At 43.4% G+C, this 19,809-nt stretch overlaps 1 protein-coding gene across 3 annotated transcripts in view; it reads left to right on the forward strand.

The window, feature by feature from the left end:
- The window catches only part of LOC109260403 (T-cell surface glycoprotein CD1a-like), a 50,830-nt gene extending 32,027 nt beyond the window's left edge, over positions 1–18,803 (forward strand). The window contains exons 1-6 of one of the 3 annotated variants that reach the window (XM_019438579.2): positions 14,962–15,144; positions 15,991–16,257; positions 16,943–17,221; positions 17,416–17,694; positions 18,029–18,119; positions 18,265–18,803. In XM_019438579.2, the coding sequence (XP_019294124.2) occupies positions 15,084–15,144; positions 15,991–16,257; positions 16,943–17,221; positions 17,416–17,694; positions 18,029–18,119; positions 18,265–18,343 (1,056 nt within the window). In that variant the 5' untranslated portion in view covers positions 14,962–15,083 and the 3' untranslated portion in view covers positions 18,344–18,803. Of the gene's footprint in view, positions 1–14,961; positions 15,145–15,990; positions 16,258–16,942; positions 17,222–17,415; positions 17,695–18,028; positions 18,120–18,264 lie in introns of those variants that run through there. The other 2 variants (XM_053908887.1, XM_053908886.1) reach the window with 2 other exon arrangements.
- The last annotated feature ends 1,006 nt before the right edge of the window (positions 18,804–19,809 follow it).

Consider the following 19,809-nt stretch of genomic DNA (forward strand, 5'->3'; position numbering starts at 1 on the left):
CCAGTCTCTCCACAGGGTCTGGGGCAGTTCTATCTGCCCATGAGTCCTGTCCCCCTACTTTAATGAAATCACCTTTTTGCACCCCAAAGACATCTTCAAGAATTCTTTGTTGGCTGTTGGCTCTGAACCCCACAAACACCTCACCATCGCCCCAAAGCCTCATCACATTACAGAGCTGAGGATCAGGGCAGCTTGTTAACACAAAATCTAGGGAAATACAGATGCCTCCAAGGAAATATGGCATGCAAACCCTTGCTTACATAGGACAGATACTATAGTCTCTACAAACCAGAAAGATTACTTCCGCTATAAGTGTTAACAAATGACTGAAGGCTAGCATGAGTCCCAGAAATTTGCTGTATCCCTAGGCTTTTCCCATCGACCTGGCCAGGGGCTCCCGACAGACTGGCATCCAGGATGCCAGATTCTTTCTGGTGGTACAAGCCTGAGGTCTGACAGCAGCTCCCTCCTGAGAGGGGCAGGAAGGCCACCATCCCCCACACAGAAAGGAGTCTTCATTGGGTGTGGGAAGGGCAGAGAGCCCCACTACCTCAGGGCACAGTGAGCCACTCTGTAGCTGAGGGGAGGGGCAGTGGGGGAAGGGACAGGAACACACCTTGTCCCAGACTAAGAGGTTCCATCTGCTGAGGCGAAGGCCCAGTCTCCAAACTGAAACACGAAGCACCTGGGACTGGACCAGAGCAGAGGTAGCGACCTCCTCTCTGTCCCAAGCAGACCAGCCAGCAGGGAACCAAGGGCAGCTCCTGCTGGTGGGGGAAGAAGACAATGAAGATACGTGCCCTTGAGCCACATCCTGTTAGAAAAAGAAAATCGTAGACCCAAAATGATGTCATCAGCTGAGTTCCCTCCCTGGGGCTTCATACCCCTCTAACTAATTTCAGTGACCCCAGATATGTAGCCTAAATGAGTCAGGCAGGAAATTTTTCTTTCCATCAGTACCACTGAATCTGTCACCTGGCACCTCTCCAACCCCCTAAGGAAGACAAGGTCATGTGCAGGATAAGACTCCTTGCTCTTCCCACAAGAAAACAGGCCTGAATCCTGGAACAACCCTTCTCCTTTGCTACCAGCCCCCTGGCCCCACCCTCCCTCTGTGAAAACCTTCCATTTGTACAACTTCTCAAGGTGCCTACCTGTGTGCTAGCTGGGGTGATGCGCGATTCATGGGTCATTTAATAAAGAAATTATTGCTCAAATGTATGAAGTTAAATTTTCTTATTTAACAGTTTTGATGTTTGCCTCTGGAAGATTGAATGTAGACATCAAAGAATAAAAAGCTTAAAGGATGAGATTATTCATTATATGTTAAGTATCTGGACACACAGCTGCCTCTCATACATTTGGAACCACTCTCCGAGAACATGTTTCCCATACAAATAGAAAAAGCTGAGTAAGTCATGAATGAATGAATGAATGAATGAATGAATGAATGAATGATAGAATGTATGAAAGAATGAACAAATGAATGAATAGACGTATTGTGTTCAAAAGAAATCCATAGAAAATTTCCTGCATTTTGAGTATTTCACTGCCATTGCCATGACATTTCCTGGTTTATTAAAGGCTGATACAGCTTGTCCTTTCATGTCTAGGAAAACCCTGGAAGAAATTTTTACCAGTCACTTATCCAGCAGCTGAACCAGCACTCTATTCCTGATCAGTGGTTTGTTAGAAACCCACGAAAACACCCAGGATAGGGATTGATCCAGATGTCAGTGTCAATAAGACAGGGTAAGAGTGGGACAGGTGAGGACACGTGAAGAAAAAGGCAAGCAGGTAAGAAAAGGAATAGGGGAATATTTTAAAGAAAGGAAGAGAGAAGTGTGGAGGAACATTGTAAAGAAGAGGCACATTAGCCCAGCATTCCCAGGGGCCACATCCACGTCCATCAGAGGGGAGCTTCCAGTCACAAAGGACAGAAATCTGCCTTGCTGGGCTGAAAGCATGCAGGGAATGTACTGGCTGGTGGAACTGGGGGGGGGGGGGGCCCAAATCATTGGGGCTCCAGTCCCTTCTGTGGGTCTGTGTGTCTGCCTTCACTTTTCTGATGCTTTGGTTTTGTTGTTGCTGCTTTTCCTGCTTCACTGGAGTATGATGACAAATGAAAATTGTACCTTTGTACAGTGTGCAGCTTTCCAACCACCCAGGGAGGAAGGCTGGGAGGCCCCACTGGCCACATGGGCCTTCGCCAGGCCTGGCAGGTGCAGCACAGCCTGTGATGTGACAAGAACAAAAGTCCTCCTGATGAAAGTCTTCCAACAACTACTCCGAGAGGACGACCTGAAGAACGTCGGGAGTCCAGTGCACACGGCATGCAGGGAGCTACAGGTGACGCTCAGGCCCTGAGCTGTGGAGCCTCCAGTTTGACATGCAGCATTTTGACCGAAAATGAAGCATTGGTCAAGGAAATTGAATCGAGACAAATTGTGGAAAATAATATTTTATGTAGCATTCATCACCTGTTTGAATGCATTGAACTGCTGTGCAATAAAGTCTGTTGTCTTTTGAAAACATAAAAGGAAGTAACCGCTTGATGGTTTAGTGTATGTGGACATGGTGACATCATGCCCACAACTAAGCTAGTTAACATGGCTATCACCTCACATCCCGACCCTTTTCTTTTTTTCCTTTTTTTAATCAAGTTTTAATTTAAATTTCTGTTAGGTAGCATATAGGGTAATGTTACTTTCAGGGGTAGAATTTAGCAATTTCATCACCGACATACAACATCACCACAATGCCCATCACCCATTTCACTCATCCCCCACCCAATCCCCTCCAGGAACCCTCAGTCTGTTCTCTGTAGGTAAGGGTCTGGTTCATGGTTTGCCTCCCTCTTTGATTCCCTTATACTTATCTGTTTAGTTTCTTCAATTCCTCATGTGAGTGAATAAAAATGGTATTTGTGTTTCTCTCACTGACTTATTTTGCTGAGCATAATACACTCTAGCTCCATCCATGGAACTGTAAACATCAAGATATCGTTATTTTATGGCTGAATGACATTCCATTGTGTGTAGATACCAAGTTCCATTCACCAGTCAATGGACATTGGGCTCTTTCCATTATTTGGCTATTGTTGATGGTACTGCTATAAACATCAGAGTGCACGTACCCCTTCAAATCAGTGTTTTTGTAGCCTTTGGGTAAAGACCTAGTAGTGACATTGCTGAGTCATAGGTGGTTCTATTTTAACTTTCTGAGGAAGCTCCACACTGTTTCCCAGAGTGCCTGCACCAGTTTGCATTCCCAGGCACAGTGTGAGGTATTCCCCTTTCTTCACATCCTCTTCATCACCTGTTGTTTCTTGTGTTGTTAATTTAGCGATTCTGACTGGTGTGATGTGATGGCTCATTGTAGCTTTGATTTGTGTTTGCCTGATGATAAATAATGATGACCATCCTTTCATGTGTCTGTATCCATTTGCATGTGTTCTCTGGAAAAATGTCTTTTCATGACTTCTGCCCATGTCTTAATGGAATTATTAGCTTCTTTTGGGGGTATTGAGTTTGATAAGTTTGTTATAGATTTTGGAGACTAGCCGTCGTCACATATGTCATTTGCAAATATCTTCTCCCATTTTGAAGGTTGCCTTTTAGTTTTGTTGATTGTTTTCTTCACTGTGAAGAAGGTTTTTATCTTGAGCAACTCACAATATTGTATTCTTGCTTTTGTTTCCATGCCTCCCATGACATGTCTAGTAAGAAGTTGCTGAGGCCAAGGTCAAAGAGGTTGCTACCTGAGTCCTCCTCTAGGATTTTGATGGTTTCCTGTGTCACAGAGGTCTTTTACCCATTTTGACTTTATTTTTGTGTATGGTGTAAGAAATTGGTCCAGTTTCATTCTTCTGCATATTTCTGTCCCGTTTTTCCAACCCCATTTGTGGAAGAGACTCATTTTTTCATTGGATATTTTTTCCTACTATGTTGGGCATTAGTTGGCCATATGGTTGTGGGTCCATTACTGGATTTTCTATTCTGTTCCATTGATCTATGTGTCTGTTTCTGTGCCCCTATGATACAGTCTTGTTCACCACAGCTTTGTAATAGAGTTGGAAGCTTGGAATTGTGATGCCTCCAGCTTTGCCTTGCGTTTTCAAGATTGCTTTGGCTGTTTGGGATCTTTTGTGGTACCATAGAAATTTTAGAATTGTTTGTACTATCTTTGTGGTATTTTGCTGCTGGTATTTTGATAGGAATTGCATGAAATGTGTAGATCGCTTTGGGTAGTAAAAACATTTTAACGATATTTGTTCTTCCTAACCATGAGCATTGTCATGGCCTGATTTATGACCCAGCATGTGATCTATCCTGGAGAATGTTCCATTTGCACTTGAAAAGTGTGTATGTGTTGCTTTAGAATGAAATGTTCTGCGTATATCAAGTGAATTCATCTGGTCCATGTGTCACTGAAAGCCATTGTTTCTTTGTTGATTTTTCTGCTAAGTAATCTGTCTCTCGCTTAAATTGAGTATTAAAGTCTCCTACTATTTTCTATTAGTATCAGCGAGTTTCTTTAGGTTCATTACTAATTGATGTATATGTGTGCATTGTTTCATGTTGGAAGCATAAATATTTACAATTGTTAGATATTCTTCTCGGATAGTCTCTTTGATTATGATGTAGTGACCTTCTTCATCTCTTGCTACATAAGACAGCCTTTGTCTTTGCTTTAGAATCTATCTTGTGTGATAGAAGAATGACTACTCCAGCTTCTTATTTTCTTTTGATGTTCATTAGCATGATAACTGTTTCTTCATCCTCTCAATCATTCTGCAGGTGTCTTTAGCTCTCAAATCATTCTCTTGTTAGCAGCATATAAATGTTTTTTGTTTACTTTTTAAAATACATTCTGATACCCTATGACTTTTGATTGGAGCACTTAATCCATTTACACTCAGAGTGATTATTGAAACATATGAATTTAGTGCCATTGTGTTACCTGTGATGCTGGTGTTTCTGGTGATGTCCTGTGTTCCTTTCTAGTGTTTGTTACTTTTAATCTTTTTTCCCTCCTCAAAGAGTCCCCTTTAATAATTCTTGTGGGGCTGGCTTAGTGGTCACAACTCCTTTAGAAAATCTAAACAAAATGTTTCTCTGGGAAACTCTTTTTCTCTGCTTCTATTATGAATGGCTGCCTTTTTTTTTTTTATTTTTCAATATATGAAATTTATTGTCAAATTGGTTTCCATACAACACCCAGTGCTCATCCCAAAAGGTGCCCTCCTCAATACCCATCACCCACCGTCCCCTCCCTCCCACCCCCCATCAACCCTCAGTTTGTTCTCAGTTTTTAACAGTCTCTTATGCTTTGGCTCTCTCCCACTCTAACCTCTTTTTTTTTTTCCCCTTCCCCTCCCCCATGGGCTTCTGTTAAGTTTCTCAGGATCCACATAAGAGTGAAAACATATGGTATCTGTCTTTCTCTGTATGGCTTATTTCACTTAGTATCACACTCTCTCGTTCCATCCACGTGGCTACAAAGGGCCATATTTCATTCTTTCTCATTGCCACGTAGTACTCCATTGTGTATATAAACCACAATTTCTTTATCCATTCATCAGTTGATGGACATTTAGGCTCTTTCCATAACTTGGCTATTGTTGAGAGTGCTGCTATAAACATTGGGGTACAAGTGCCCCTATGCATCAGTACTCCTGTATCCCTTGGGTAAATTCCTAGCAGTGCTATTGCTGGGTCATAGGGTAGGTCTATTTTTAATTTTCTGAGGAACCTCCACACTGTTTTCTAGAGTGGCTGCACCAATTTGCATTCCCACCAACAGTGCAAGAGGGTTCCTGTTTCTCCACATCCTCTCTAGCATCTATAGTCTCCTGATTTGTTCACTTTGGCCACTCTGACTGGTGTGAGGTGATATCTGAGTATGGTTTTGATTTGTATTTCCCTGATGAGGAGCGACGTTGAGCATCTTTTCATGTGCCTGTTGGCCATCCGGATGTCTTCTTTAGAGAAGTGTCTATTCATGTTTTCTGCCCATTTCTTCACTGGGTTATTTGTTTTTCGGGTGTGGAGATTGGTGAGCTCTTTATAGATTTGGGATACTAGCCCTTTGTCCAATATGTCATTTGCAAATATCTTTTCCCATTCCGTTGGTTGCCTTTTAGTTTTGTTGGTTGTTTCCTTTGCTGTGCAGAACCTTTTATCTTCATAAGGTCCCAGTAATTCATTTTTGCTTTTAATTCCCTTGCCTTTGGGGATGTGTCAAGTAAGAGATTGCTACGGCTGAGGTCAGAGAGGTCTTTTCCTGCTTTCTCCTCTAGGGTTTTGATGGTTTCCTGTCTCACATTCAGGTCCTTTATCCATTTTGAGTTTATTTTTGTGAATGGTGTGAGAAAGTGGTCTAGTTTCAACCTTCTGCATGTTGCTGTCCAGTTCTCCCAGCACCATTTGTTAAAGAGACTGTCTTTTTTCCATTGGATGTTCTTTCCTGCTTTGTCAAAGATGAGTTGGCCATACGTTTGTGGGTCTAGTTCTGGGGTTTCTATTCTATGCCATTGGTCTATGTGTATGAATGGCTGCCTTGATGGATAAAGTAGATTTGTCTAGACATGTTTCCCATTCAGCACGTTGAATATATTATGCCACTGTCTTGTAGCCTACCACATTTCTGAGGACAGATGTTGCAAACCTGATCTACCCTCCCTTATACGTTAAGGACTTTGTTTTCCTTTCTGCTTCAGAATCCTTTCCTTGGCTGGGTATTCTGTGAATTTGACTATCATATGTCTTGTGATAGCTGGCTTTTGTTGAATTTAATGGGAGTTCTCTGTGCTTCCTGGATTTAGATGTCTGTTTACTTCCCCAAATGAGGGAAGTTTTCAGCTACAATTTGCTCAAATACACCTTCTGTTCCGTTTTCTCTCTTCTTCTTCAGGGACTCCTATGATACAAATGTTATGATGCTTCAAGGAGTCAGTGCATTTCTTCTACTTTGCCCATCCTCACTGTCATTGCATATTTGGTTTTATATCTTGTTTGTAGTTTTATTTTTATTTTTTGGAATGTCTAGTTTTAGTTTTTTTTTTTTTTTTTCATGCAGGAGGGGATTCTTTAGTGTCTTCTCTGCTTTTCTCAATCCCAAATAGTGTCTTTATGATAATTTTTTTATATTCTGGTTCAGATATCTTGGATTTGTATTGATTGAATCCTGGCTGTGACTTCTTTTCTTTCCTTCTTTCTTTGAGGTGAATTCCTCTGTCTTGTCATTTTATCTGGGTCACTGTTTTCATGTTAGTAAAGACATTTGTATTCTTGGTACCAGAGTAATGCCTATGTTATAAAGAAGTCTAGAAAAAAAAGAAGGTAGATCATAGGTGCGTTTTAGTCTGCTTGATAAAAGAAGCGAGATCCAAAATAATAGTAATAATAATAATGATGATGAATAATATAAATACAAAGAATTTAAAAAGTAAAAGTAAAAGTAAAAAAAAAAAGGAAGCTAGATCCTGTGTGTGTTTTGGAATTCTTGTTAACAGAAACTAGATTCATAAAATAATAATTAAAAAATTAAAATATAAAACAATTGAAAAAGTAAGCTAGCTCATATTTCTCCTAGAGTTGAAGATTTGCAGCAATCTATAATCAGTGGACTAAGTGCGTGAGAAGGGTTTGTGTTGGTCTTCTGGAGGTAGGGTCTCTTGCATCCATCTCAGGTGGCCTTGCCCTAGTAAGGGTGTACCTGCAGGGCTCAGAGGGGTGGGGCTTGGTGTAGCTCCGCAGTCCACTGGGTGGGGCTGTGGTGCTCACTGAGGTCAGTCAGTGCTGAGGGGTGTGTGTGGGGAAAGGATGTCTCCACACCTTCGTGTCCCTAGAGCAGGAATTCATGCCCTCCACTCTTCAGGAAGCCCTGACAGAAGAGCAAATAATCACCCTTCCTGTGTCCCCAGCTTCTGTCAGATCCCTACCTTCACCCTGTAGGCATCAGAGCGGTCTGCCTGCCAGGACGCACAGTCCTCCACAGTACCCTTATGCTCTCCCTCAGGCACATGGCGGGGGGGTGGGGGGGGGTTCAAAACGCCAAATTTTAGGGGCCCGCTGCTAGCAGAACCCTGCTCATCCTCTGGGAGAGGTTGTGGCCACGTTTTTGGCATTTGCCACTTTGTCATGGAAATTGGTTATGCCACCGTGCGCTGATTTGGAGTTTATGGTAAAACACAGCCGAAACCTCTCATCAAGGTTTGCTGCCCTGATTTGGCATCTCTGTTCCTATGCAGTGAGTAGTGCGCCATATTGATGCCTGCAGGGTCTTTTGTCCCCAGAGAGCCCGTGCTGCCTCTCCCAAGTGGTCTCCAAGCGGGGGAACTCTTTCTCCCCATGCAATCCAGCGGACCCTCAGACCACAATGACCACTATAAGGCAACTACCCTCCTTTCCCCTGGAGTACTGTAAAGCTATCCAGTCATGAAACAGGCAATGGCTTGGACCTCCAAAATTTCAGAATTTGCATACTCGCTCTCATAAAAACATATGGTGGACAGCCCCTCTTTTCCCAGCCAATGGTTTTGGGAAAGAGTTCTTACTGTGAAATCCCCTGAGTGTGCCTCCACTTTTTCTCTCCTTCTGTCTCTCTTCCTCTCTCTTCTCTCTGTGATCAGTTTCCCTACCTTCTGAAGTTCTTTTCTCACCCAAATCAATTCCCTGCAGCTCCTGCTTTCCACAGTGTGGCCGCTTTTCTAGCTCTGGTTGTTCAGTTTTGTTCTCTCAATCCCCAGATCAATTTCTTGCGTGTTCCAAATGATTTCATATTCATCTAGCTGCGTTCAAGGGAAGAGGCAGCCCAGGGTCCCTCTACTCCTCTGCCATCTTCACTTGTCTCTGATAGAAAATTTAAAGTAATGGTCACAAAGATACTCACTGACTTGAGAAAAAACTGGAAACTCTCAGTGAGATTCTCAACCAAAAGCTAGAAAACATAAAAAATAATCAAACAGTGATGAAGAACTCAATAACTAAAATAAAAAGTACACTAGATGCAATGAACAATAGACTAGAGGAAGCAGAAAGATGGATCAGTGACCTGGCAGACAGGGTATGGGAAATGATCAAGCCAGACAGGAGAGGAAAAATAACACAAAATGTAAATAGACCTAGGAAACTCAAGGACACCATCAAGCAAAATAACATTTGCATTATAGATCACAGGAGATGAGAGAAAAAAGGGGAAGAAGATTTATTTGAAGAAATAATAGTTGAAAACTTCTCAAATCTCATGCAGGAAATAGAAGTCAAGAATCAGGAGGCACAGAGAGCCACCAGCAAAATCAACCCAAGGAGGTCCTCAACCTATTAATTGAAATGGCACAAGTAGTGATAAAGGTGAATTTTAAAAGTAGCAAGAGAAAAGATGATAGCTACATACATGGGAAACCCATAAGGCTATCAGCTGACTTTTTAGCAGAAACTGTGCAGGCCAGAGGGAGTGGCAGATATATTCAAGTACTGAAAGGAAAAAATCAGCAGCCAAGATTACTCTATCCAACAAGGCTATCATTCAGAAGAGAAGGAGAGATAGAGTTGTCCAGACAAACAAAAGTTAAAGGAATTCATGACCACTAACCCAACCCTACAAGAAATATTAAAAGGGACTGTGAGGGGAAGGGAAAGGAAAGACCAAAAGGAAAGAAAGCACGAAGTGGTAAAAATAAAAATATCATAGAAATCAGTCAAGAGACTCACAAAATAAAAGGATGTAAAGTATGATGCCATATACCTAAAATGTGGACGCAGAGGAGAAGAATAGAGAATGGATTCAAAGTTCAGTGACCAATAAGTTAATATTGACTGCTCTACACGGAATCTGTAAATATACACACTGATTGATATCTGTTCCAGCCAGAGCCTCAGGGATCCTATTTTGTTCTTGTATCTGCTGTGCTTCCTTTTGCTATATATCTTTTCCTTGCTCTTTCCTCTTCTTGGGATTTTCTTCTCTTTCCCTTTTGTTAAGTGTCTGTCTACAGATGGATGAATAAAGAAAAAGAGGTATGTATATACAATGGAATGATATTTAGCCGCAAAAAAGGAAATACTGTCCTTGTGATAACATGGCTGAAACTTGAAGACTTTATGCTAAGTGAAATAGTCTAGTCCCAGACAGAAAAAAAGTGTATGATTTCATATATGTGGGTTATCTAAAATAGTGAAACTCATAGGAGCAGAGAGTAGTAGTTACCAGAGGTTTGATGGTGAGTAATTGAGGACTTGTTATTCAGTGTTGAAAGTTTCAATTATGTCAGTTGGGTATGTTAGAGATGTTCTGTACAACATAGTTCCTAGAGTTAATAATACCATATTTTCCAAGAGTTAAGAGAGTAGATCTTCTGTTAAGTGCTCTTACCACAACACAAAATGAAACAAAGCAAAGGGCCACAAGGAAACTCTTTAAGGTCTTGGAGTTGTCTACTACCTTGATTGTGGTGGTGGTATCAGAAATGTTTGGTATATCTGAGCTGATCAAATTGTACATGTGAAATTTGTACAGTTCTTTATTTTTACAATTATTGTAAACCAAACTTTATACACGTACATACGCTCCTAATGAACATTAGATGATCACTCTCCACATCCATTTCTATTTTTGTTAATGTGTATAATAATTTTTAAAATTAATTAATTAACTAATTAATTAGTTTTTAAATGTACATCCAAGTTAGTTAGTCTATAGCGCAGCAATGATTTCAGGAGAAGATTCCTTGACATTCCTTACCCATTTAGCCTATCCTCCTCCCACAGCCCCTCCAGCAACCCTCTGTTTGCTCTCTATATTTAAGAGTTGCTTATGCTTTTGTACAGTTCTTTATATATCAGTTTTATCCTAATAAAGCCGTTAAAAATTGTAATAGTTGTGCAAAAAATAAAGAGAAAAGAATCCAAGTATATCAAGAAACCCAAGTAATCATGAGAGAAAAAAGCAAGAGGAGAAAAAACGGAGAATACCAAAACAACCATAAAACAAGAAACAAAATGGCAATAAGTCATACCCTTCAATAAATACATTGAATGTAAATGGAATAAATGCTCTAATAAAAAGATATACTGTGATGGGATGAAGAAAAAAGCAAGTCGTATCTCTATGCTGCCTACAAGAGGCTCATTTCAGATCTAAGGACACATGAAGATACACAGTGATATGATGGAGAATCATGCATCAAGCAAATGGATGTGAAATGAAATCCAGGGTGGCAATACTTGTATCAGACAAAATAGACTTTTAAAGAAAGGCTGTACCAAAGGAAAAAGGAAGACACTATAAAATAATAGAAGAAACAATCCATCAAGAAGATATAACCATTGTAAATACTTCTGCATCTCAGACGAGAGGAAGGAATAAAAGTTACCCAAAATGGCAAGGAAGAAGTAAAATGTCCACTGTTTGCAGATCACAATACTATATATAGACAACCCTAAAGACCACCCCCCCCGCCCCAATCTACTAGAACCAATAAATGAATTAAGTAAGGTCACAGGATACAAAATCAATATATAGAAATGCGTTGCATTTGTATACAATAATAACAAAGCAGCAAAAAAAGAAATTAAGAAAACCATCACATTGACAATGGCACCAAAAAATAAGAGAATACTTAGGAATATACTTAACCAAAGGAGTGAAAGACATGTACTCTGAGAACTATAAAACACTGATGAACAAATTGAAGGTGACACAAGGAAATGGAAAGATATTCCATGCTCGTGGATTGGAAGAAAAGTGATGTTAACATGTCCATAGTACCCAAAGCAATCTACAGATTTAATGCAATGTCTATCAAAATACCAATAGCATTTTTCACAGAACTAGAGCAACCCATCTTGAAGTTTGTAAGGAACAAAAAGACTCTGAATGGACAAATCAATCTTTAAAAAGTACAACAAAGCTGGAGGTATCACCATTCCAGATTTCAAGTTACACTACAAAGCTGTAGTAATAAAAACATTATGGTACTGGGACAAAAGTAGACCCAGATCAACGGGACAAAAGTAGACACAGATCATTTCACAGAGAACCAAGCAATAAACCCAGGATTTTATGGCCAATTAATTTTTTTACAAAGAGGCAAGATCATGCAATGGCAAATAGAAGGCCTCTTTAAAATGTGGTGTTGGCTCATATTTGGATCTGGAGAAACTAAACAGAAGACCATGGGGGAGGGGAAGGGGAAAAAAAAGTTACAGAGAGGGAGGGAGGAGACTCTTAAGACTGGGTCTCATAAGAGACTCTTAAGGACTGAGAACAAACTAAGGGTAGATGGGGGGGGGGAGAGGGGAAAGTGGGTGATAGGCAGGGAGGAGGGCACTGGTTAGGATGAGCAGTGTGTGTTGTATGCAAACCAATTTGACAATAAATTATATTAAAAAAATGCAGCGTTGGCAAAAGTGGACAGCAACATGCAAAAGAAAGAAACTGGACCACTTTGTTACACTATATGCCATAATAGACTCAATGTGGATTCAGGATCAAAATGTGCGGGGCACCTGGGTGGCTCAGTTGATTAAGCTTCCTACTTCGGCTCAGGTCATGATCTCACGGTCTGTGAGTTTGAGCCCCACGTTGGGCTCTGTGCTGCCAGCTCAGAGCCTGGAACCTGCTTTGGATTCTGTGTCCCTCTCTCTTTCACCCTCCTCTGCTTGTGCTCTGTTTGTCTCTCTCAGAAATGAATAAATGTTAAAAAAAAAACCCACAATGTGGAACCTGAAATCATAAGCATGGCAGAAGAGAGCACAGGCAGGTCTGTCTCTCCATCAGCTGCAGCAATACTTTTCTAGAAATGGCTCCTGAGACAAGGGAAACAAAGCAAAGATAAAATATTGGGATTACAGGGAAATATAAAGCTTCTGCACAGCAAAGGAAACAATCAACAAAATTCAAAGACAATGTACAGAATATGAACAGATATTTGCTAATGATATATCTGATAAAGGGTTAGTATCCAAACTATACAAGGAACTTGTACAACTCCACACCAATAAAATCAATAATCCAATTAAAAACGGGCAGAAGACATGAATAGACATTTCTCCAGAGAAGACATCCAGATGGCCAAACAAACACATGAAAAGATGCTCAGCATCACTCTTCATCAGGGAAATGCAAATCAAAACCACAATGAGATGCCACCTCACTCCTGTCAGTTCGGTTAAATTCAGACACACAGGAAGCGTTGGGGAAGATGTGGAGAAGGACCCTTGTGCCCCGTTGGTAGGAATGCAAACTGGTGCAGCCCCTGTGGAAACAGTATGCAGTTTCCTCAACAGTTAAAAACAGATTTCCCACGTGATCCTGTAACTCCACTACTGTATATTTACTCAAGTAATATGAAAATGGCAATTTGAAAAGATGCACGCACCCCTATGTTTACTGCGGCATTATTTACGGTAGCCAAATTATGGAAGCCACCCAGTGTCCACGGATGATGGGTGAAGAAGGACAAAGTGATATGTACGTATAATGGGATGTTACTCAGTCAAGTAAAGGACTGAAATATTGCTATATGCAATGACATAGATGGAGCTGGAGAGTTTTAAGCTACATGAAATAAGTAAGTCTTCCAGAGAAAGACAAACACCTATTGTCTCACTCACGTGTGGAACTGAAGAAACAAAACAAATGAAAAAGACAAAAGAGAGATAAAGGAAAAAACTGAATGGGAACAATAGAGAACACACTGTTGGTCACCTGAGGGGAGGCAGGTGGGGAATGAGAGAAGATGGTGAAGGGAATAGTTTTATACTTATATTGATGAACGCTGAGTAATGCATAGCGTTAACTCGAATTAAAAAAAAAAAAACACAAAAGGAAGAAAAAGTAACTCAGCACACCAGAATACATAATTCTTGGTGTATGTGTTATTTCCTCCCAAAGAGACTAAAAGCTCCTTGAATAAAGTGATTGGATTGTGAAGACTGTATTTTCGTGCATGTAGCAAGGTGCTTGGACCGGGCTGGTGTTAAGTGAGTGTTTGGTGAGTGAATATACATTAGTGCAAGTCCGACTGAGTGGGTATTCTTCAGATGTTTCAATGTCCTGTGGTCTCTCTGATGACAACTGATTCTCCCCTAAAATAATGGTGAACTGGTGGTTGTTGATACTGTTACACAGGCAATCATGGGGAAATTTGGAAAAGCAAATAGAGTAAGTGTTAAAAGAAACCCATGGACTCAAAATGGTGTCTCAGGCCAAGCCAAGTCCCCAAACCTTGTTTGATGCCTAAGCTAACGGCAGTTCCAACCTCCCCCAGAAATGTAAGTCTTCCCCTGTCAGCGAGGAATTCTCTGTTCATCACAGTGAGGTCCGTTGTCACGTGGGTCCTCTCCATCCCCCAGTGAGGGGAGGTCATCTGTATGGCTAGACCCCTGCGCTCCCCATTAAAGGAAAGTGAGCTTCCCTGAGACATTTGTTTCTTGTATTTTTCCAACTTCCTTCCTATAAAAACCTCTTATTTGTACGCTTCCTAGGGGCTCCTCTTTCCCATGCCAAATTGTATGCTCCCTCAAACTTGTATCCCTTAATGCAATCGATTAGATCTTCGAATTGACCTGGTTGATTGTTTTTAAACACAAACAGTAACACATCAGAGATGTGGATGGGCTGGGGTGGGGGTGAGACAGGGAAGGGAGTCCATGGGGAGTGTTCCAAGGGCAGGAGGGACAGGGTGACAGCAGGCTCCAGGGCTGCATGCTGGGGAGCCGTGTTTTCATGGGTTACTGTCTGGATGAGGAGAAAAGGCGCGAGAGGTAGGGTCCCTTTTCCATGCCACCCAAGACTTGGTCCCCAGCACCTGAGTTAGGACCTCGGGAAACAGAATGGAGGCTGGTGACAGGGAGAAGCTGGAAGCGGGAGAGGAGGGTCAGACCCGGAGGGGAAGTGAGAGTCTGAGTAGGTGTCCAGGGTTGAGGGTGGAGTCCATCTGCATTGTCGCGGAGACTCAGGGCAGGCGCGTGTGTTGAGAAGGAAGTCAGAAGAGAGGGGCTGCGTGTGGGGAGGTTTGTGAGAACAGACGCCAAAGACCCACTTTCGGAGAGAAAGAAAGAACATCTGCACATAAGATGCTGTTGTTGCAACTGGTGTTGCTCATGGTTCTTGTCCCAGGTGGTGACAGTGACGATGGTGAGGACGGTGGCCCTGCTGAGGGGGTGTGTGGGTATGGATATATGTATACGTGCATGTGTGCTTGTGTCATGGGTTCCTGCATGTGTGTAGTATGTGCACATGTGCGCACATGTTTGTGTCTGCACGTGTGATGTGCTTACATTTGGGTGTCACACATGTATGTGTGCTGACAGATGTGCCTGTGTGTGAACGTGTGGTCATGTATGTGATTGTGTGTCTGCATGTGTGCATAAGTATTACGAGTGTGTGCATATAATGCCCATGTGTGTATCTCTGTGTGTCTTCATTTGTGCATGTGTGTATCATGTATGACATTGTGCTTGAGTGTCTCCATGAGTGTAAGCATGTATGAATGTGTGTGTATAGGTGCCTGTGTGTGTCTCAGTGTGTATCTGCATGTGTGTCTGTGTGTGTGTCCTGTGTGTAAAAGTGCTTGTGTGTCTGTATGTTTGTATGTTAATATGTGTGTGTTTGTACTTGTGTGTGAATGTGTGCATGTGTATCCGTGTATGTTAGTTTGTGCAAGATTGTGTGACTATATCTTTGCATGGGTGTGTCCATGTGTTTGTGCACACTCGCTTGTGTGTGCACTCGTGGTGTGGGTTCCCCAGCACACACATGGGGAGTGAGGGATGTCAGCCTGGTTCCTTCCTGAGCATCCCTGACCCAAGGGCCCTGTGCTCTTCTGAATGATGGGTGCCAAGCCTGGGGCTCTGGGGCAGCACATGTCTCCTAAGACAACCATGGCTCCCTGTCCTCAGGGCCCCTCCCTGGCCTCTTTTCTGATTCTCTCTCCTTCCCTCTGCCCTCCTCTTCCTCACTCTATCTGTTCTCCTGCCACAGACTTCCAGGAGCCAATCTCCTTCCGAATCATCCTGACAATATCCTTTTACAATCATTCCCGGACACAATATCACGTCTCAGCTTGGCTGGATGAGCTTCAGACTCATAGCTGGGACAGCAAGAAGGGCATTTTCGTGAACAAGCTCCCTTGGTTCAAGGGCAACTTCAGCAACAATGAGCTGATGGAACAGGAAAGGGTAACACAGGCGGCTTCCATTAGAATTCTTCTGATATTTCAGGACCACGTCAGTCAATGGCAGCTTGAATGTGAGTTCAGGTCCCTCAGGGCAGGGGGGATGGAGGTGGCTGGTGTGTGTGTCACCTTGAGTTCCTTCTTCCTCCAGGAAAGAGTCTCCACTGGCTTCTGAAGTCTCCACTCCCCATTGTGAAACTGAATGACACCCATCTGGGCAGGAAGCAGAAGGCAGTCCCCACTTCTTAAAAGCTTTATGTCTTCTGCTCCTTCCCCTCCTCTCATTGACCTCAGGCTGTGCTCTCATGCCTCCACTAGTGTCTCCCTTGACCACCCCATTCCCTGGATTCCACCCAGATACCTACTTCTCCGTCACTCTGTGACAGATCTTTGAATTGTGCTTTACTCCCCATTCAGTCCCCTCAGCAAACTCTATCTATGTACTCCATGTATTCACTATCCTCCTTTCACCCTGGATGGTTTTATCCCAGCTCTCCTACTGAGCCCGTCCCTGTCCCCTGCCCACACCCTTCCTGTCCCCCCCCCCAACAGTCGTTCCTTCCTCAGTCATTCACCTCTTCCTCTGCTGCAGTGACCACCACTTCCCCTCTGTGTGAGCTTCTGCTCAAACCAAATTTGCTCCATTCTGTCCAACTCTCAACTTCGCGCTCTGCTTTGTCTGTCCTTGGCTTCCACTTATCCCATTTCATCTTTTTCCCCACATTTCCCCATCGTGTAACTCACAATCTCTCTTCCCAGATCCCTTTCAGGTTCAGGTGGTCAGAGGCTGTGAGCTGCCCGTTGGAGAGGCACCAGTAGGGTTTAAGCGGATTGCGTATGAAGGATCAGATCTCGTGAGCTTCCATAACATGTCATGGTGGCCATCTCCAAAGGGAGGAAGGAGGGCTCAGCAGGTCTGCAATCTATTCAATCAGTACCACGTGGTCAACATGAGAATACAGACACTTATTAATGACCTCTGTCCCCGTTTCCTCTTGGCTTTACTTGATGCAGGGAAGGCAGCTCTGCAGCGACAAGGTCAGTCCTGCTCCCTCCCTCCAAGCTTTCTTTCTGCACACAGAAACTTGCAACATTTGCTCAAACTCAGGGAGAAAAGGGGCCAAGAGGGAGAGGGCTGATGGTGACAGGTTTCTAGAGGTGGAAAGGTGTGTATCTAAAGCGATGTGAGGATCTTCCCTCTCAGTCTGAGAATACCTGTCCTGTCTCTGCAGTGAAGCCAGAGGCCTGGCTGTCCACTGGCCCCAGTCCGGGTCCTGGCCGTCTGCTCCTTGTGTGCCATGTCTCTGGTTTCTACCCAAAGCCCGTGCGGGTGACGTGGATGCAGGGTGAGCAGGAGAGGCAGAGCACCCGACGAAGCGACGTCTTGCCCCATGCTGACGGGACATGGTATCTTCAGACGTCCTTGGATGTGGAAGCCAGAGAGGCAGCTGGCCTGTCTTGCCGAGTGAGACACAGCAGTCTAGGAGGCCAGGACATGGTCCTCTACTGGGGTGAGAAAGCAGTGGGGGCTGGCTGGGAACGTGGGTGGGTGGCCCTTCAGCAAAGCAGAAAAGCCAGCTGAAAACTTTGGGATTCTAGGGACTCCAGATCATAAAGGACATAAAATTAATAGCCCAAGAAATGGAGAGCTTCGTGTGAGGGTCCTGTAGATGTGGGAGGAAGCAGAGGGTTGGGTGAAGGATCCTTCTCTGAGTAGGGATGAGAGAAGAGAAAGAAGAAGGGTGGTTGGTGAGGCAGAGGGTGACAGGAGCAAAAAGGACCAGGAAGGTGCAGTTGAACCCAAGATGGATGGGAATTGATACTCTCTGTGCACCAAACCCACAGAGCAGCACGGGCCCGTGGACTTGGTCTTCCTGGCGGTGCTGGTGCCCCTGGTGCTTCTGGCAGGTCTTGCATTCTGGCTCTGGAAACGCTGGTAAGACTCTGGAACCATATTTCTGCTCTTTCCCGCTTATCTCCCCACCTTCCTGTCTGTCCTCACCTTTCCTCCTCCCAGTGCTCCTCTCCCTACAGTCCTCATCCCCACCTGCTGCAGAGCATTTCCAATCTGTTCCTCCTAGCAAATCACACTGGAGACCTCAGTGCACTGGCCTCCCTTTGGAGAGAGATCCCAGCAGCCCAGGACCAGGACGTCCCTAAACCCATCTCAGCAGTGATGGACCAGCAAGTCCCTATGTGCAGCTTTTGTCTTTCCTTTCTGCTCAGGCATCAGTTGTCAGTATAAGCTGAGTGTCGTTTAACAGGAATTCTTGTTCTGACCTGAGTCTCAGACTTAAATCTCAAAATTATCTTAGAGTAAAATGAAGTCTGAGGACCTCCATGGGTCACGGACATCTTGTGTTACTTCCTCCCATGCACCTTCTCTGGTCTGCATAGTGGAAGCAGTCTCTGCTCGGTGGGAATTTCCACCACTTTAACCTGCACTGTGGATAATCTACACCCAGTTCCTATCCGTTTTTGCCCTGCATTTAGGTCCCTTTTCCCTTCTAATTCCTAGGTCTCTTGAGTGCAAAGCCCACGTCTTTTTAATATTTGTATCCTTGGCAAGGAGTCTCGCCTGCATGGAATATGTCCTCAATAAAAGTCTGTGTTGAATTGATGCCAGTTTCATAGGTTTTTCTTCTTTTGCCTCCTGTCGTGTTTGTAGTAGTTGAGACGTTTGATGTTCTTCTTGTTAAAAGTCTTTTCACTTTGCCTGGAGACTTGATACTGTCATGGTTCCTTGGTAACATCTCTGAGCCTCTGAGGAGAATACAGTTTTGTCTGTGGATATTTCTATTATTTAAACACAGACACCTGTTGGAGTGGACCTGTTGTGGATAAAAGGAGGAGGGCAGATGCAGGTCCTGGCTGTTTGAGGCCCTCAGGACAGCAGTAGAGACTTCACCTTGGGGCTTGTTGGCAATATAGGGTCTTGGCCTCAACTGAGGTTCACTGAATCACAGTCTGCATTTCATTTGATTTATTTTTTTTTTTTTAAAACATTTATTCATTTTTGAGAGACAGAGAGAGACAGAGCATGAGTGGGGGAGGGCAGAGAGTGAGGGAGACACAGAATCTGAAGCAGGATCCAGGCTCTGAGCTGTCAGCATACAGCCTGACACAGGGCTCGAACTCACAGACCGCAAGGTCATGACCTGAGGTGAAGTCAGCCACCTAACAAACTGAGCCACCCAGGCGCCCCTCACAATGTGCATTTTAACAAAATCATCGGGGCATTCACAGGTGCATAAAATGGGATGCCTGAGAGGTAGCAGTGTGAGTGTGTCCTTGCAGGGAAATGAGTGGGTCCACAAAGGAGAACAAGAGTGTTGTGCTCAGGAATGAATGGGGATCCAGCAAGGAGACGGCATACAGAACATCCTCACATTCGTGGCTGCTGTGTTACAGTCACTGAGGACAGGTTCAGCCACTGGGAGCTGTTGCTCCTAGGGGAAATATAGGGTTGAGTTCCTGAGAGCCTCTGCTCACAATGATTACCAACTGATGTATACACAGCCTTGTTTCATGTGTGTTTTTGTTTAAAGACAGTTTATTATATATATATTTCCTAATAACTTAATGTATGCTGTATTTCCCTATATTGAAATACCCAGAAGTATAGC

The sequence above is a fragment of the Panthera pardus genome, unplaced genomic scaffold (assembly GCF_024362965.1).
Source record: "Panthera pardus isolate Hobbes unplaced genomic scaffold, ASM2436296v1 HiC_scaffold_21, whole genome shotgun sequence".
NCBI lineage: Eukaryota > Metazoa > Chordata > Mammalia > Carnivora > Felidae > Panthera > Panthera pardus.